Source organism: Trachypithecus francoisi, unplaced genomic scaffold, assembly GCF_009764315.1.
Source record: "Trachypithecus francoisi isolate TF-2019V2 unplaced genomic scaffold, Tfra_2.0 Lachesis_group17, whole genome shotgun sequence".
NCBI lineage: Eukaryota > Metazoa > Chordata > Mammalia > Primates > Cercopithecidae > Trachypithecus > Trachypithecus francoisi.
The window spans coordinates 52,323,448-52,341,152 of NW_022681462.1; the positions used below are offsets into that span (position 1 = coordinate 52,323,448).

Below are 17,705 nucleotides of genomic sequence, written 5' to 3' on the forward strand. Positions count from 1 at the left end.
CTCTAAAAAAAAAAGTGTAAAAATAAAAAAGAAATTAACTGGGGGCTAGTTAATTTATTTAACTAGCACATGCCTGTGGTGACTGAGGTGGGAGGATCGCTTGAGCCTGGGAGGTTGAGGTTGCATCGTGAGCCATGCTTGCGCCACTGCACTCCAGCCTTGGTGACAGAGCAAGACCCTGTGTCAGAAAAAAATAAAAAATAAAATGTATAGTTTGCTTTTATGTCATTTTCTCATGACAGATGATATCATTAAGCCTTGAATATATCTCCCCAAGCTAAGAATCTATTTATAGTGTCTGTAGTGGTATCTAATAAATAATGAAAGATTGAGTTGGAGCAGGTGATGATTAAGAGTAAGTATATGTTTGTAAGTCTCTGGATTTCCATAATTGTAAAAGAGGAAAAAAAGATATTAGGAAGATTAAGTTGCTAACATTGAAGTCTGTTTTCTGTTCAAGTAATATGTTCAATAAACATTACTAGTTTGACTTATTTTCCGCTTATCCCTTCATAAGGTGCAAAATGCTGAATGTTTTATGTCTTAATAAACTTAGGAGCAATTAAGGAGCCATCATTTCACAAGCTTGAAATGTAGGCTATTACTATTTGATCAGTCCGTTTTTATCTTATCAGGTAACCATCAATTTTAGAGTTTTAAATGAAAGTGAAAACCAGAGCATAATTCGACCATGTGTTAAAAAAAGAAAGAAAAAAACTGCATATGGCTTTAAGTGCATTTCAAGTACATTCAGTGGTTCTAAGAACAACCCTTATTTCCTTTCTTTTGGTAACCTGCCCTCTCCCTGCAAATGCAGCTCCATTTGGTATGAGCAACAAGGCAAATGCCTAAAACAATCAACAGTTAGAAGGAAAGCATTAATGCTGGAGTATTAGTAGCCTAGTTACAGATTGCACTGCGTCAGACTGTTCCACACCCAGAAGACGTCAGGTGACTTCAGTTCTGCTGCAGTTGTGCAGCAGAGGAGACTGCAGACTTCGGTTGAGGAAACGGGTATTTCATGTCTCAGGGAGTAGATTTGTATAGTTACAGCTTTTCTGTTGGTATGCATAATTAATAATTGGAGCTGCAAAGCAGATCGTGACAAGAGATGGACGGTCAGAAGAAAAATTGGAAGGACAAGGGTATATCTGCTTTTTAATTTCTTACTCAGTTTTTATATGTGACCACTAAAATATTTCTATGTACAAACCTTGGAATTTAGATATTTTGGATTAAAAGTGAAACCATTGAAGAGTTGAAGGCTAAAGAATTAAAACAGCTATCCTCACGTGTTTTTACATTTGGTTGTATACCAGAAAATGTCATGCTGTTCTGTTTCACTGGCATTCGGTTTAGTCTTTTCAGTCCTGCCGTTTAGGTTCTGTTCTCTAATCTTGCACATTGTAAACAGTATAGATCTGACAGATTTCATTTGTTCGTCACTTGGATGTGGTAAATATACATTGCTCTTTCTGTATTTTGTAGTGACATATTTTCCGTGACTATTTTAAAAAAAACCTTACTTGGTGTAGTTGAAATTCTGTGCAAAGGTTTGTAGGTAGCAAGATAATGCGTTTGCATTAAGCCTCTTTTCTTTGAAAATCTGATTTGAACCTTTAAAATTATTACCAACTTTCTTTTAATCAGATTATATGCATCTTGAAATCATTCAAATTATACACAGTATGATTACACAGTAATTTTAAATGCATGTCTATATTTAAGTCACTAACCTTTGTCCTTGTAATAACCAATCAGTGATTTTGATCCCTTTTCCCCCCCCTTGAAAGCCCAGATCCTTTCAAATCTCAGTGGATCATTGTGTAAGAATTTAAGCCTGTAAATGGTAAAATGTTGACTAGAATGAATATTTAAATAATATTTTATTATGTAGATGGTTAAATCTACCTTTTTTTTTTTTTAAAGAAGGTGATAGGCTGTATATCTAACCACTTACAATAAATTAACTTAAAATTATTGGAGCTATTTTTAAGTAGCCCCAATAGACATTCTACATAAGCAATTTTTTCCTGGCTACATTCAAGTTTTATAATTTAAAAAATTATTTCCTTCAAGCAGGATTGGCAACAATATTTCTAAAAGCAGCATGTAGAGCTAATTACAGTAACTTTTACAATATCCTTTTAAAAATTTGTTCAATAAAGATGTGGGGAAAAGGTGAATTTAAGATTGAGATCGTATTGAGACATTGGTAAGATTTTATGGTTGCAACTTATAAAACAATAGAAAACCATACAGCTTTGGGTTTTGCCTTTAGGATTTCTTTATATGTGAACCTAAAAAGAAGGATTTTTTTTTGTTTCTTCATCCTGTTAGCCGTTACAGATTGATGAATTGATATATGGTAGCTTTTGCTAAGTGAAAATGATACAAATGATAATACAATAAACACAGGCCTTAAAAGTAGGTGAAAAGTCATATCAGGGCTCATTCTGCAACTATTAAGGCTCTTTATTAATAACTTAAGTCTTAGATCATTAAATAACATCCTAAGTTCTTTATTTGTTGAAGTAATTTAAAGGTATTATGAGACAGGAGAAATTAAGATCCAGTGTAGTTCATATTTTTTCCAGAGATTTGTTTGATTATTTTTAGGTACCCAAATGTAAAATTGAATTTACTCCTGAATATCTCTGGGGAGCCTCACTTTGTAAGTGGAATGGCCTAATATTTTTTAGTACTTGTCTGGCTGTTTTGGTCAGTAAGATTAACTTTGCCTGTTTTTCTGATTCAGTGGTTAAATTATATTTTAGTATTTTCTCTGTCAGCAGCCAATTTTAATATTAGAGTAATACTAATTTAAGATTACAGAGTAAGGTTTAAATTGGAAATCACAGAAGTTGGAAGCTACCATGGAATGAGTTTTTCCTCAAAAAAAAAAAAAAAAAAAATTTGATGGCAGAAAAAGAGCCTAATCTAGGGTCTAGGTAAATTTTAAAAATATACTTAAGCATTTTTCTACTGCATTCTCCCCCTGACCACCAGTATAGCATAGTGACAGATTTGAGAGAGATACTCTGATTTCAGTGTTCTTTAAAAGGTGGTGTACACACACCACCGTGCGTGCGTGCGTGCTGATTAACTGGTATTTAAGATATTTAATCTTTCAGGCTAAAAGTATTATTAATAATTTGTATTATTCTATATATTCATATTTAGGAGGATACGACAAATGACATTTACATAGTATTTGATTATTGGGGTTATATGAAAAATTTTGAGTAAGGCAGTCAGAAGATTTTTAGGAGCTCAAAATAGGAAGGAATGGGTAGGCCTAGGAATTTGGATGGGGGTAGGAGAATGATATAACCACTAAAAAGCTGTAGTTGAGACAGTAAACTTTCTAGGTAGAACAGAATATTTAGGACAGGAGTTGAAGGGTAAGATTGGTGTAGTCAAAGAATGTAGAAAATTTAGATAATCTAGATTAGGTTTCCTCATCCTTCTCTGTAGATGAGAATCATCTAGTGCTTCTTAAAAATGCAGATTCCTTGGGTCCTGACCTACCAAATCAGATTTTATAGGGCCTGGCAATCTGCATATTAAGCATCCTGGTGTAATTCATGTTGTTGGGCAAATTCGGGAAACAGTGATCTAGGGTTTAAGCCTTGTTTCTGGTATATTTTGATTTTGGCTAGAACAAGAAACTTACCCTTTTTGGTCTTAATTTCCTCGTTTGCATGCTGTCCAGGGTTCCACTTGAGAGGTTCTCTGGTTTTATGGAAAAGATAACCTGGGCCAGACGGCAGAAGACGTTGATTTTTGGATTTCATTGTAAAAGAAATAAAAAGGCTTTGGAAGTTTTAAAGTAGGGAATGGTAAATGATAGCAGTTTTGAAAGACTGGTTTAGCGTGCCGCATAAGATCAGCTGGGGGAGAATAACCTATAGCTACACCAGTTAGGATGACTGTAGTTGTGCCCAGATTTAAAACAGATAGGCTTGAATTTGGCCTGAAATAGGAAGGAAAAAGAAGTGGCAGATTTGAGAAATTCAAGGAAGGAATACTTGGCATTTGGTATAGATTTGCAGGACAAGGATGAGGTATAAAGACTCAAGGGGCAACATGCAGTTTGAATTAGAGTGAAACATTGGCAATGACAGTCCTTTAGTATTAGGAGACATAAAGCTAAAATAGAAAAGATGCCAAGTTGGGTTTCAGACACTTTGAATTTGATAGTCAAATGCAGAGGGAGGCAGGTAAATACTGTGTGAGGCGATTGCACTGAAGGAACTGACTATTAGGAAAGGCAAGCCTAAAACCTATGTTACGGAGGTCTGCGGCATCAGGGAAGATGAGGAGTTATAGAGCAGTAAAAGAAGCAAGATAGTATAACTGGTACTAAGGGGGGAAAGAATTTTCAAGAAGGAGTGGGCAATTAAATACTTAGAGAAACTGGTTAATATGAGGGAGAAATGGATGTGAATCTTTGAATCTTATTAAATTTTAAAAGTAGGTGCAACACTGTTCTTTATTGTTATGGTACTCTTTGGATTTGTCAGTTAATGTGCCAGAGGTGACCTTCGAGAGAAGTTTCTTTCTGTAGGATAGGGAAAGAAATGTTTCCAGCATTAAAACTCAATGTAATTATATCTCAAGACAAACTAGTTTTGCACCATTTCTGCAGCATACTTCCATGTAGAGGTTCTTTTAGGATTCTCTGATCTTGTGATAAGCTACTTTACATTTTTTGAAAGCCTTGAGTAAAGCTCATACTGCCATTTTGGTAGAGAGTAGCAGGGGTCTTGGTGTTTGAAATGCCTTACTTGAGAAGGCGAAAAAATGCCCAACAAGGGAACTTTGGCATTAATTAATAATTACGGGGTCTACTGATTGGAAGGACTCTCCTTTCAGTTCTAAACTTGGTTAAAACTGAATATTTAGGCATTCATTAGATACATCTTCTAGATCTTGGGTTAGTAGTGCAGCACTACATAGGTATGTGTTATAGAGAATTTAGAAGGTAAATAGAAAAGTAAAACTCACATCACATAGAGAATGGTTTTTGGGGCATCTTTTTAACAGGATAATGTGTGTTGGGAGGGTTATGTGGTATATTTTATTCTGTAGTCTTTTTCCCCCATTAAGTGGGGAAATAACTTTTATTTTTTAAATACCGTACATTATTTTAATGACTACAATATTTTAATTCCATGTAGTTAAATCAGGTTATTGCTAAAGTTTTGCAAGTACAGGTTGAACATCCCTCATCTGAAAATCTAAAAGCCAGAATGCTCCAAAGTCTGGAACATTTTGAGCACTGATGTGATGCCACAAGTAGAAAACTCCACCCATAAATACTTGACACAATCTTTGTTTCATTCACAGAATTATATAAAATACTGCGTAAAATTACTTTCAGGCTATGAGTATAACGTGTAGATGAAATGTAGTAAATTTCATGTTTAGACTAGGGCCTCACTCCCAAGATACCTCATTATATATATGCAAGTATTCCAAAATATTTCCAAATATTCCAATGTGTTCTAGTCCGAAGTATTACAGGAATACCTCAACCTGTAAAAACAATGCTGAAATGATTATAACTGAATATGTCTTTGTTTCTATTTGTGATTACTTGCAAATCTCTGGGTTATGTTATTTAGGCTTTGGGTGCCTTTTACAAAACTTCTCTCCAGAAAGATTGTACAAATTATTTTCATTAGTGAATGTGAGTGTCCACCATGGATCTCTGGCTAAGGTTAAATGTATGTATTCCTTTCTTATAGTTTTTCTCTAAGATAGTTTATTTTGTCAGTGTTAACTCATTAAGTTACTTGATAAGAACCAGCTTTGTATTGTAAGAATGTGTAAGCAGTGGGAGCAATAGTGGAAATAGCCTTTCAATTTTATTTACTCAAGTCTGTGTATTACTAATCCTTACCAGGACCCATAACTGGTCTTTCCACTAAATTATATGTGTCACAGCCAAATTAAACTTACTCTTCCAAAGTGTAGCTCTAATCATGGCACTTAAGGGATTTTCCTTTACTTACTTTTCAAATGAAGTGTCTATCCTAGACGTTTAAAAGGCATTCCATGGCCTAGCCCCAACCTTTATAATTTCATCTCTCATTACTCCCTGTCTCTAGCCACACTGAAGGACTTGTTCTCTAAACATGCCTATTCTTTGCCTTTGCTTGTGTTTTTCTCCACCTTGAATGCCCTTTCTTCCCATTTCATTTTGCTCAAGTAGTCCTTATCAAAGGCCCGGTTGTCCTTGAGGTGTTCACTAAACCTCCCTGGGGAGGTAGTTCAGTGTTCCTCACTCCCATCTCTCAGTTTTCACTTTGTACTTTTTTCCCCCCAGGGGAAGGGCATAAGGGGTTTCATTTTGTACTTTCTATTGCAGTTATTTATACATAAATATCTTGGCTGTTTTTCCAGCCTCCAAAATTTTTTGAAGGCTCACAACAGTGGTGGCTTCATCATTGAATCTTCTGATTGACTTGGTGCAGCTTCTCAGTGAAGGGAAAGACTGAGAACTCCATTGTTCAGCCAGGTTTACTTCTGGCCTTAAACCCACATAAATTTTTGGAAAGTGTTAAAATATGATTTCAAGTGGGAGAAATTAGAAAAAGGATTCCCCACTTCTCCCCTTCTTAAAGGAACAATTCAGCAACTTAAGGAACTTCTGTAGATTCAGAATTTTTAGAGTATTCCTGCAGATAAGGCTTTCTATTAATCATTTATTCCAACTTTCTATTTTACTGATAAGGAAACCAAGAAAACGAGAGATTTAAATATTTGTCAGGCCCACACAGGACCATGCCACTGGTCCATGCTGGCATGAAGCCTTTGTTTTTATTTTATAATTTATATTTGCATTTATATAATTTATTCTTGAATAACCAAAGAATGAAAAGTATATAAAAGCTAAAATGGCCCATGTTTTGATATTTTATTTGTGCATTGTCTAGTTGTGGCATGTTATTGAATGTCATATACTTCTTTCGTATTGTCCTCACTGCAATAAAAAAGACAGGCAGTTGTCTGTCACACTAATCATGGAAGAAGGTAGGTGAGATTAGTCATTTAGTACAGGTATTGTCAAAAGGTTAAACCTAGTGGGAATTTCCTGGGCCAGGAGAATAATTTCTTTTCGTCTTTAAGGATTGGATTACATGCTTGGATGTAGGCAGAATATCTAGGCAGAGAATAGAATTCTTAAATTTGTTCTCTGGGTGTCCCCCAAGTTCCCTTTTTATTTACAGCCATCTCGGTATCTGCAGGAGATTATTTCCAGCCCTCCACCCTGCATCCCCCTACACCATGGATACCAAAATCCACAGAGGCCCACGTCCCTTATATAAAACGGTGCAGTATTTTCATATAACCTACGCACATCTTGCTGCATGCTTGAGATCATCTCTGAGTTACTTTTTACAATGTAGATAGTTGTTACATTGTTCAGGGAATAATGACAAGAAAAAAGTCCGTACTTGCTTAGTACAGATGCAGTCATCATAGGCCTAGCTACATTTTTCCATCCACAGTTAGTTGAATCTGCAGATGTGGAACCCACAGATATAGAGGGCTGACTGTATTCACTTGGTCCCATCTCTTGCTAGAATTTGGGCTGAAGGATGATGTTTAATTTAGGCAGTACTTTCCTTTGCATCCTTGGAGCAGTGATCCGACACCACGTTTATACTTATTTCTCTGCTCTATCATGCGTAAGGCTGACATATTACTGAGTGTGTGTGTGTATTTTTTTTAATCTTCATGGCTTTCAAGTTTGTTTGATTCAGCTGGCCCTTAGGCATTTGACGTATTATAGACACTAAAATATTTTGTGTTGTCTTTCTTCAAATACTATATCATTGCTATATTCTATATAACATTTACTTATGAAGCTCAAAGCAATTTAAAAACTGAAAAATTATCAAATTATCAAATATTAATGATAATTATTTGTACTGTTCGTTGATACGGTGAACATATATTGTGTGTACAATAGTTATATAAGGTTATGGAAGAAGAAATATAACTGATTTACTTCCTGGTGAAGTTCATTCTGTGTTTTGAACTAGTAACTTGCTTTGAGCTTTCCCCTCCCCCAACTCCAGTATATTAAGCTTTAAGTTTCTTATGCCATTTAGTTTTTGTTAGTAGAAAATAGGATTTTGAGCAGTAACTTCCTGTTTCTAAGACTTGGTGCCTACTTATTTTAAGCTTAGATGCCGAGAAGAAGGAAAATTTAAACTACAGTAAATTACACATTGAACCAGTTTATTTTCTAATTTTAGGTTTCTGTTTATGTAGGTCTTGATCAATTCCAGTAATTTAAAATAATAACTACATGCTTATCAAAATATCAGAAATACAGACTTGTCATAGGAAAAGTTCTCATTTTAACATTCTTTACAATTGAAAGTCGTTGAAGTGAGTGCAGGTAGGGAGAGTCATGTATATCCAACATACTTAAAGAGAAGATACTTAGCTTTACTTTAGAGAAAATGAAATTAAAGGTAGGATTATTCTGTAAAGAGAAAATTATCATGGTTTAGGAAAACTAGGAGTGAGAAACTAGAACTGTTTTCTGCCCTTTTTTGTTGTTTTCTCCTAGTAAAGCTGGAAATAGAGTGTAGGATTAAGGGAAATATTGAAAACTAGATGAACTAATGAAGTAAACTGGTGAATTTAATTATAAATGAAGCATGTGTGGTGTTACTGAACTTCACTTTTCTCTTAGAGAAATTCATATTATCCTTAGAAGACAGTAAACAGCTATAGGTAGTTTTTATGTTCCTGCAACATATTGAGGCATTTTCTACTTGAAATAAAGGAAAAAAGACCACTGGCTGGGCCTTGTAGCTCATGCCTGTAATCCCAGCACTTCGGGAGGCCATGGTGGGAGGACTACTTGAGACCAGGAGTTCGAGACCAGTCTGGGCAACATAGGGAGGCCCTGTCTCTACAAAACTTTAAAAAAATTAGCTTGGTGTGGTGGTGCATGCCTCTGGTCCCAGCTACTCGAGAGGCTGAGGTGGCAGGATTGCTTGAGCCCAGGAGGTCAAGGCTGCAGTGAGCTATGATGGTGCCACTCTGCTCCAGCCTGGGTGACAGAGGGAGACCCTGTCTTACAAAAAAAAAAAAAAGGATTTGATTGACTTTATCTTGGCACATAAAAACCAGTAACTATGAAAATAAATGTATTTTAGTTCATTCTTAATTTAGTTTATAATCACAGCTGTGCATAAAGTTTTAGAATAAATGGAGGATGAATCAGGTTTTTGGGATTTAGGGGAATGTAATTTTTGCCACAGAATTGTATACTAGCACAAAATGGCTTCTTTGGCTTTATGATTGAATTTCACAGTGGATCATTTATAATCTCCCTTCACAAAAAATGTTTAGTGGTTTAAAAGTGTACTTTCCTGGGAGCTCTTCCTAATCTTTTGAAGTGAGAGGCTCTGTTTTGAAGTGCCTTACTGGACTGTCAGTGTTTTTTGGAGCAATTCTCCAGCGTAGTTCACAACATTAACTTTGTGGAGTTTCATGTTAACAGCAAGATTTGCAATTGTGCACTGTTGATTTGGGTGGTTTTATCTGACAAGACATTTAGGTAATGAGTGAGGCTGGATGGTGAATTTAAACAGTAAGGGATATTTATGAGCTTGGATTAATTTTGAAGATTACTTAGTGGATGTTTTCTTATGAAAATTTTCTTTCCTATGCAACTTCATAACTGCAGGGACTCATTTAACAATACTAAACTTGGGTAAGAGAATCTTGTACTCCTCAAATATTGTTGGTTACTAGAGAGCTAGAAATACATATTTTTTAAATCACAAACCATCTTTTAGTTCATATTATGTGGGGAAAGGAGTATGTGTGTGAAAACACAGTGTTTAAAATGATTTTAATTGTAAAGGCCATTTGTTCTCTGTAATAATAATAAGGTTCTATCCTGGCTGTAGGATTGGTTTTTTTATAAAATGGATAGTAAACATTGACTTAACTTCACATCTTTATGTTTGGCTTCTATTTGCTGGAGATTTTCTAGAAATGATATTTCTCTTTTCGTTGCTTTATATGCTTTGTCAAGTTTATTGCTTATTTAAAAATTTTTGTATCATTCTTAAACTCACCAATGTCTTTTTAATCTATTTTTATAGTTTTTATGTATATGTAATTACATATATAGTTATAGTATACATTTATTATTTTTAAGGTGAGAACAGTTTCAATTGCTTCTAGGAAACAATTTAAACAAAACATGGTTTATTCATATTGAATCTCTTAATGAAATTTATTGGTCTCACCTATAACTCTACTCGTAGTGTTAGTAAATTGTGTCTCTTGTCTCAATTGTTTAAACTAAGGTAGAAACAGCACTTGGTATTCTCAAGTAGTCTAAAAAGCAAACTTGAGTATTCATATAGTCTTTTAAATACAAAAGAGTGATACACAAAATATAATATTAGTATAGTCCTTTAAATACAAAAGAGTATAATAGAGTGAGACCTTCATGGTCAGACTTGAATTTCAGTTTGTAACCCTACACAATTTATTTAACAATATGTTTACATTACAAATATACAGATACATTTGCATCATATATATAATGCAGATAATACTTTTTAGAGTTGTTGCGATTGGAGGTAATGTATATACAATGTTCTCAGCACAGTGTCTTGCTCAGACTGGGAGATTACAAAATTATTGTAGAAAGGGGAAGTATAGAAATTCTGCTGTTTGTTTATTGTGCTATTTGTTTATCATGTAAAGTGTTATTTTCTTAGGCATGGTAGTTCAAATTCACCAAAGCACTGTAACGTTGTCAAAGTAAGATAGGAAAGATTTAGTGGAAGAGACAAGGACCTGAAATATTGCGTGTATCCTTTAAAAAACTAGTTAAAGGAAGAGGAGATAGCCAGGAGAGATGCTGGTTTGCCAGGTATTCGGATGAGATACTTTTGTAGCACTAACAGGTACCTATCAGCCTGAGACTTGCTAATTGAAACCTCTTTAGATATACTTTCAGAGAAAGTTGAATTCACCTTTTTTAAAAAATCAGGGCTTAGCTAAGCCTCACATTTAATATTTGATTGCGTTTCTTGTCCTTATCTCTTGACCTTATCTCTTACCTCTTGAGCTTTAGTACCTTTATTTAGTGTGTTCAGTTCACCAAGCATTTCCATATGTGAAATTACAGTTCAGCTTCAAATACTCTCTTAGGTGGGTATTATTTTTCTAATTTTACACAGCGGGAAACAGAGGCTACATTATCTTCTCAGATCATATTGATACTAACCTGAAGGAAGAAATAGGACTCCAAAGAAATAGGACTCAAGCTCCTCTTAATGTCTTTATGAAGAGAGCTAAACTCTGCACAGATCCTTTTTGTGGACCTTCGCCTGTCAGTTTTTTGACAAGTGAATGCTTACTATGTTGAGATAAAAGCTTATTACTATTATGTAGTACTAAATTTTCAATTCTGAATTCTAATTACTTTTCCTGGCATTTGGGAAGAATTTGATTAAGGATTGTGATTCCTAATAAATATGTAGTTATTATAAACATTATGGTTGTGAAAAACATAAAATTTTAATACCATTCTAATATATATTTGTTTATTTCCTATTTAACTGCCATTCTCATTCCTCACCTGGCATTATTAAAGAGAACTTAATATTTGCTTTTGCTTCAAAAGTAGGTATTTTTCTGCCAGCCATTCCCTGTCCTAGTATTTTTAGGAACAGCCAGTTCAACTCCCCCTGCCCCGCCTTCCCAGACAAAAGCTTTTTAAAATTGAAACCTGACTTCAGGCTATTCAAAGAAGAACGTAAGAATTTGATTTGAGGCAAAATGTAATCGGATGACTTCTGCATGTAAGGCATGCACAATGCAGGCTGACACTATTTTTAGCTATGGCAGATGACAGTTTATGATTACCAAATGTAGGCAACTCTTCTTACTGTGCATTGAGCGAGAAGTTTTTATTTTAAAGAAAAGATTTAAGTGTACTGACATTTTGAATTAAAATTTTAGTTTGATAAAGATGCTATTACACAAAACACAATCATTTTCCACATTTTTATCTTGGAAACAAATGTTGGCAAGGACTGCAGAGCATTAAATTTTTTCTAAACTACAAGAGTTTGTTAAAATTGATGAGCATTATTTTTAGCAATTCATAAGCATTCCCCCAAAGTTATACATGGAAAAGTACTGCTAGATTCATCTCAGATCTTTGAAAGGATGTTTAATGAACATTTTATATGAGTAAGGTTGAGGCCACAGAATAGGGTTACCTTGTATGATTAACCCTTTATTCTGCAGTATAGAAGGAGACTTGAGGAACCATGAAAAGTTAAACTTTCCTTGTATAAACTCTTTGTCTTAGTTTTGGTTTTTCAAAAATAAGGAGCCACTAAAGTGATTACCGAGGAATCCAAAATCAGCATTTTGGTGATCCTATAGTTCTTATTGAAAGGTGTCCTTTATTTTAATTTGAAAATTAAATGTTTCTGTTCTAAAAATAATCTGGCTGCTATTCAGACAATGTAGCAAGCATTAATGATGTAGGTAATGGGAATATAAAGATGAAAGGCATTTATCAGTTTTCCAGGGTCTAGTAAGGGGAGACAAGCCCGCAAAACAGTGTTTTCTTTTTTATAAATTACCTGAAAGCTTTTTTGTTATTTAATAAATGTAGACATCTGAAAATAGTGTAAATAAAATAAACGTTAAGTCCAAAGCATAGAAACATTTTTTTAATACATCAATTAGAATTAGTAACCTGTCATAAGGTATATATTCATTCTAATCAGTCAACAATAATATTGAAAATGTAGTAGTTTTTGGCTTTCTGCTCAGCTCTGGGGATAAAGTTAGGTAGTAAGACATACATGTTCTTTTATGGAGTTTACAACCTAGTAGAGAAGTATGTTGAAATGAATGTTTTTTTTAAAGTTTTAAATCTATTTCCAGGACAATTTTCTTCACCCCCTTCCCAAAAAAGGCCCCCACACCCTTTAGCAGTCACTCCTCTTCCTTCCTTTTTGGGGAAAAAGCCCCTGATAACCACGTACCTACTTTCTGTCTCTACAGAATTCATAACTTGCATATTCAAGACATTTCATACAAACAGAATCATAAAATATGTGGCCCTTTGTAACTGGCTTCTTTGATTTAGCATGTGTTTTCTAGATTCATCCAGGTTGTAACATGTATCAGTACAGTAGTTTCCCCCTTATTCTTGAGGTATAAGGCTCTAAGACCCCTTGCATATGCCCTAGAAACTGCAGATAGGACCGAACCCTGTATATACTGTTTATTCCTGTCTATACATAACTATGATAAAGTTCAGTTTATAAATTAGTTACAGTAAGAAATTAACAATAAAATAGAATCATGGTAATAGTATACTAAAGTTAAATGAATGGTGTCTTTCTCAAAGTATCTCATTGTACTATACTCACCTACTTTTTAACTGTGGTTGACTGCAGAAAACTAACCAGGGAAAGGGAAAATGCAGGTAAGGGAGGACTACTGCACTTCATTTTGTTTTATGGCCTAATAATATTCTGTTATATGGATATACCTTTTTTTAAAAAAATCCATCAGTTGTTAGACATTTGGGTTGTCTGTCTCCTCTTTGGCTATCCTGAATAATGCTGCTGTGAATATTTGTATGTGAAATTTTTGTGTGGACACAGGTTTTCTAGTTTTTTGGGTGAAAATTCCTAGGAGTGGAATTGCTAGGTCATAAGGTAACTAACTCTGTATTTAATTTTTTGAGGAACTGCCAAATTGTTTTTCACAGTGACTGAATTTTACATTCCCATCAGCAATGTATGAGGCTTCTAATGTTCATCACTTCTTGTTAACACGTTATTGCTCATCTTTTTGATTATATCCATCCTGGGGCGTATGAAGTGGTATCTCATTGTGTTTTGGTTTGCATTTTTGTAATGACTAAATGATGTTGAGTGTTTTTTCATGTGCTTATTGGCCATTTGTGTATCTTCTTTGGAGAAATGTCTATTCAAACCTGTTGTCTGTTTTAAATTGTTTTTTACTGTTGTAAAAGTTTAAAAATATATTCTGAGTACAAGTCTCTTATCAGATCATTGATTTGCAAGTGTTTTCTCTCATTCTGTGTGGTATCTTTCCACTTTCTTTGTGGTGAAAGTTTTAAATTTTAATGAAGTCCAATTTATCTTTTTTTTTCTTTTGTTGTTTGTGCTTTTGGTGTTATATGTAAGAAATAATTGCCTAATCCAAAGTCGTGAAAATTTACACTTATTTTTTTCTTAAAGAATTTTCTGGCTGAGTGCCGTGACTCATGCTTATAATCCCAGCACTTTGGAAGGCTGAGGCAGGAGGATTGTTTGAGCCCAGGAAGCTGAGGCTGCCTGCTTTGGCACCACTCCACTCCAGCATGGGCGACAGAGTGAGACCCTGTCTCAACAACAATAACAACAACAAAAAGATAGGAAAGAAAGATAAAAGAGTTTTCTAGTTTATTTAAGCTCTTAACTGACTCTTTGAGCCATTATGAGTTAACTTTTATATATGATATGAAGTAGAAGAATCCAACGTTATTTGTTTTGCAGTTGGATATCCAGTTGTCCTAGCACCATTTGTTTAAAAGACTGTTTTTTTCTCATTGAGTTGCCTTGGCACCCTTGTCAAAGTCAGTTGACCATAAATGTAATGGTTTATTTCTGGGTTATCAGTTGTATTCCACTAATCAACCTGTTTGTTCTTGTGTAACTACTCTACTGTCTTGATTACTGTACCTTTTTAGGAAGTTTTGATATAGGGAGGTTCGAGTACTCCAACCTTTGTTGTACTTTTTCAAGTTCTTCTTGATTTTTTTGGATCCCTTATATTTCCATATGAATTTTGCAATTGACTTGTCAATTTTTGCTCAAAGACAGCTAGGATTTTGATGGTGTTTGTATTTTAGATCAATTTGAGGAGTGGTTACTGTCTTAATGTCTTTCAATTCACTAACAGGAGTCTTTCCATTTATTTATTTAAGTCTTAAATTTCTTTCGACAATGTGTTATCATCTATAGTTTATATGTCTTGAAATTGTTTTCACTGTATTCCTAAGTATCTTACATTTTTCTGTGCTATTATAAGTGGAATTATTTAATTCATTTTCAGATTGTTTATTGCTGGTGTATAGAAATACAATTTTTGGCCGGGCACGGTGGCTCAAGCCTGTAATCCCAGCACTTTGGGAGGCCGAGGCGGGCGGATCACGAGGTCAGGAGATCGAGACCCTCCTGGCAAACACGGTGAAACCCCGTCTCTACTAAAAAATACAAAAAACTAGCCGGGCGCAGTGGCGGGCGCCTGTAGTCCCAGCTACTCGGAGGCTGAGGCGGGAGAATGGCGGGAACCCGGGAGGCGGAGCTTGCAGTGAGCCGAGATCGCGCCACTGCACTCCAGCCTGGGCGCCACAGCGAGACTCCGTCTCAAAAAAAAAAAAAAAAAAAAAGAAATACAATTTTTGTATATTGATATTTTGTCCTACAGCCATGCTGGACTCTCATTCATTATTTCTAGTAGCTTTTTTGTGGATTGCTTAGAATTTTTTAAATGTATACAGCAGGCCCTCATATCATTGTTTTGTTCAATGTTGTTTCATTATAATATAGATGAGGGAAAAAAAGCAATTCCTGGCTGGGGCCACTGTCTGTCTGGGATTTGTATGTTCTCCCCATGTCTGCATGGCATTTTCTCTGGGTACTCTGTGGTTTCTTCCCATATTCTAAAGATGTACACATTAGGTTCATTGGTGTGTGTCAGTTGTCTCAGTATGAGTGTGGGGGTGTGTGTATGAGTGTGTCCTGTGATGGAATGGTGTCCTGTCCAGGGTTGGTTCCTGCCTTGCACCCTGAGCTGTCAGGATAGGCTCTGGCCACCCATGACCCAGAACTGGAATAAGCAGGTTGGAAAATGAATGAATGAATGAATGAATGCAGATTATTGTAAAATAAAAACCCGTAAAGTATACAATAATGATGCAAATGCACAACAATCAATGGTGCAGTGTGAAGGCACTGAGTGATCCTGCCATGTTTGCTGTTTTTGAGCTGTGTGGTGGCGGTAGGAGGTGCTCCTACAACAGTGTTTGCTTTGCAAACATTTGTTCCTTGATTTAACCCACCACTGCTACAACCACCATCACTGATTCACCAAAAATTGTGTTTTAAAAAGACTTTCTTAAATGTATGTATAGCTTACATTATTTCAATGTTTAATAGTAGCAGTGTTTTGAGTCTTTAGATTATTTTATTTATTTATTTTTTTTTGAGACAGGGTCTTTCTCTCTTGTGCAGGCTGGAGTGCAGCGGTGTGTTCTCAGCTTGCTGCAACCACTGCCTCCTGAGTTCAAGCGATTCTCCTGCCTCAGCTTCCCGAGTAGCTGGGATTACAGGCACCTACCAACATGCCCGGCTAATTTTTGTATTTTTAGTAGAGACGGGGTTTCACCATGTTGACCAGGCTGGTCTCAAACTCCTGACCTCAGGTGCTCCGCCTTCCTTGGCCTCCCAAAGTGCAGAGGTTACAGGCGTGAGCCACTGCGCCCAACCTTTATTTAGAATATGATGATGTTTTTGTCACCAGAAATAAACCATAGAAACTGAAGTCTTGTTTATATAAATTAACCTGTGGCAAAATTGGTTTTGTTACATGTCATTTCACTTAAAGGCACAGTTTCCAGGAAGCTATCCTCAACATTTAAGTGAGGATTTACTGTATAAGATCATGTTATCTGCAAATAGAGTTTAGTCTCTTCCTTTCCAACATGGGTGCCTTGTATGTCTTTTTCTTGGCCAGTTGCACTGCATAGCACCCCCAGGACAATGCTGTACCAGAAGTGGCAAGAATGGATGTACTTGTCTTTTTCCTGGTCTTAGGGGGAAGGATGTTTACCATTTAGTTGAGGTTAGCTGTGGGTTTTTGTAGATGATCTTTATCAGTTTGATAATGTTCCCTTTTGTTCCTAATATGTTAAATGTTTTATCTTGAAAGGGTGTTGGAGTTAGTGAGATGCTTTTTCTGTGCGATGCTTTTTCTGCATCTATTGGGATGATCATGTGGTTTTTGTCTTTATCCTGTTAATATGGTATATTATGTTGATTGATTTTCATATGTTGAACCAATCTTGTATTTCTGAGATAAAGGCCACTTGGCCATGGTGTATAATCTTTTTTATATGTTGCTCAATTCAGTTTGCTAGTATTTTGTTGAGGATTATTGCGTCTGGATTCATAAGGGATGTTTATCTGTAGTTTTCCTTTCTTGTGATGTCTTTGTCTGATTTGGTATCAGGATTGAACAAACTTCTAAATTAACTAATGAATCTAAATTAATAATTCTCTTGTTGACCATTAGAAGCAACAGTATTTGAATATATTTCTCAGAAGGGATTTTGGTAAAGTTCTATACCTCCCTCCTATTGAGAATCAATTATCCTGGATAAACAATCTTTCAACTTTTTTTATTAAAACCAATTTGAGGAAGCTGTAAGGGACTAGAAATTTTGTTGGCAAATGTCAATTAAGTCAGCCACACTGTTTGCTAGCAACTAACATTTTTTCATTCTTGCAGCTTCACTAACAATTTCTTCAGCTTCTTTACAGGAAAAGATTGAAATTCTTCTGTACTTTGCACAGTGGGGTTGGTGGCAGTGTAGATTGCCTCTCAGA

General features: G+C 35.4%; 1 protein-coding gene across 4 annotated transcripts in view; it reads left to right on the forward strand.

The window, feature by feature from the left end:
* Positions 1-17,705, forward strand: part of RTN4 (reticulon 4) — an 80,505-nt gene that overhangs the window by 40,361 nt on the left and 22,439 nt on the right. Inside the window, exon 1 of one of the 4 annotated variants that reach the window (XM_033175696.1) lies at positions 737-1,145. The exons of the other annotated variants lie outside the window; for them this stretch is intronic. Coding sequence (XP_033031587.1) covers positions 1,112-1,145 — 34 coding nt within the window. The 5' untranslated portion in view covers positions 737-1,111. Of the gene's footprint in view, positions 1-736; positions 1,146-17,705 lie in introns of those variants that run through there. 4 annotated transcript variants of the gene reach the window in all.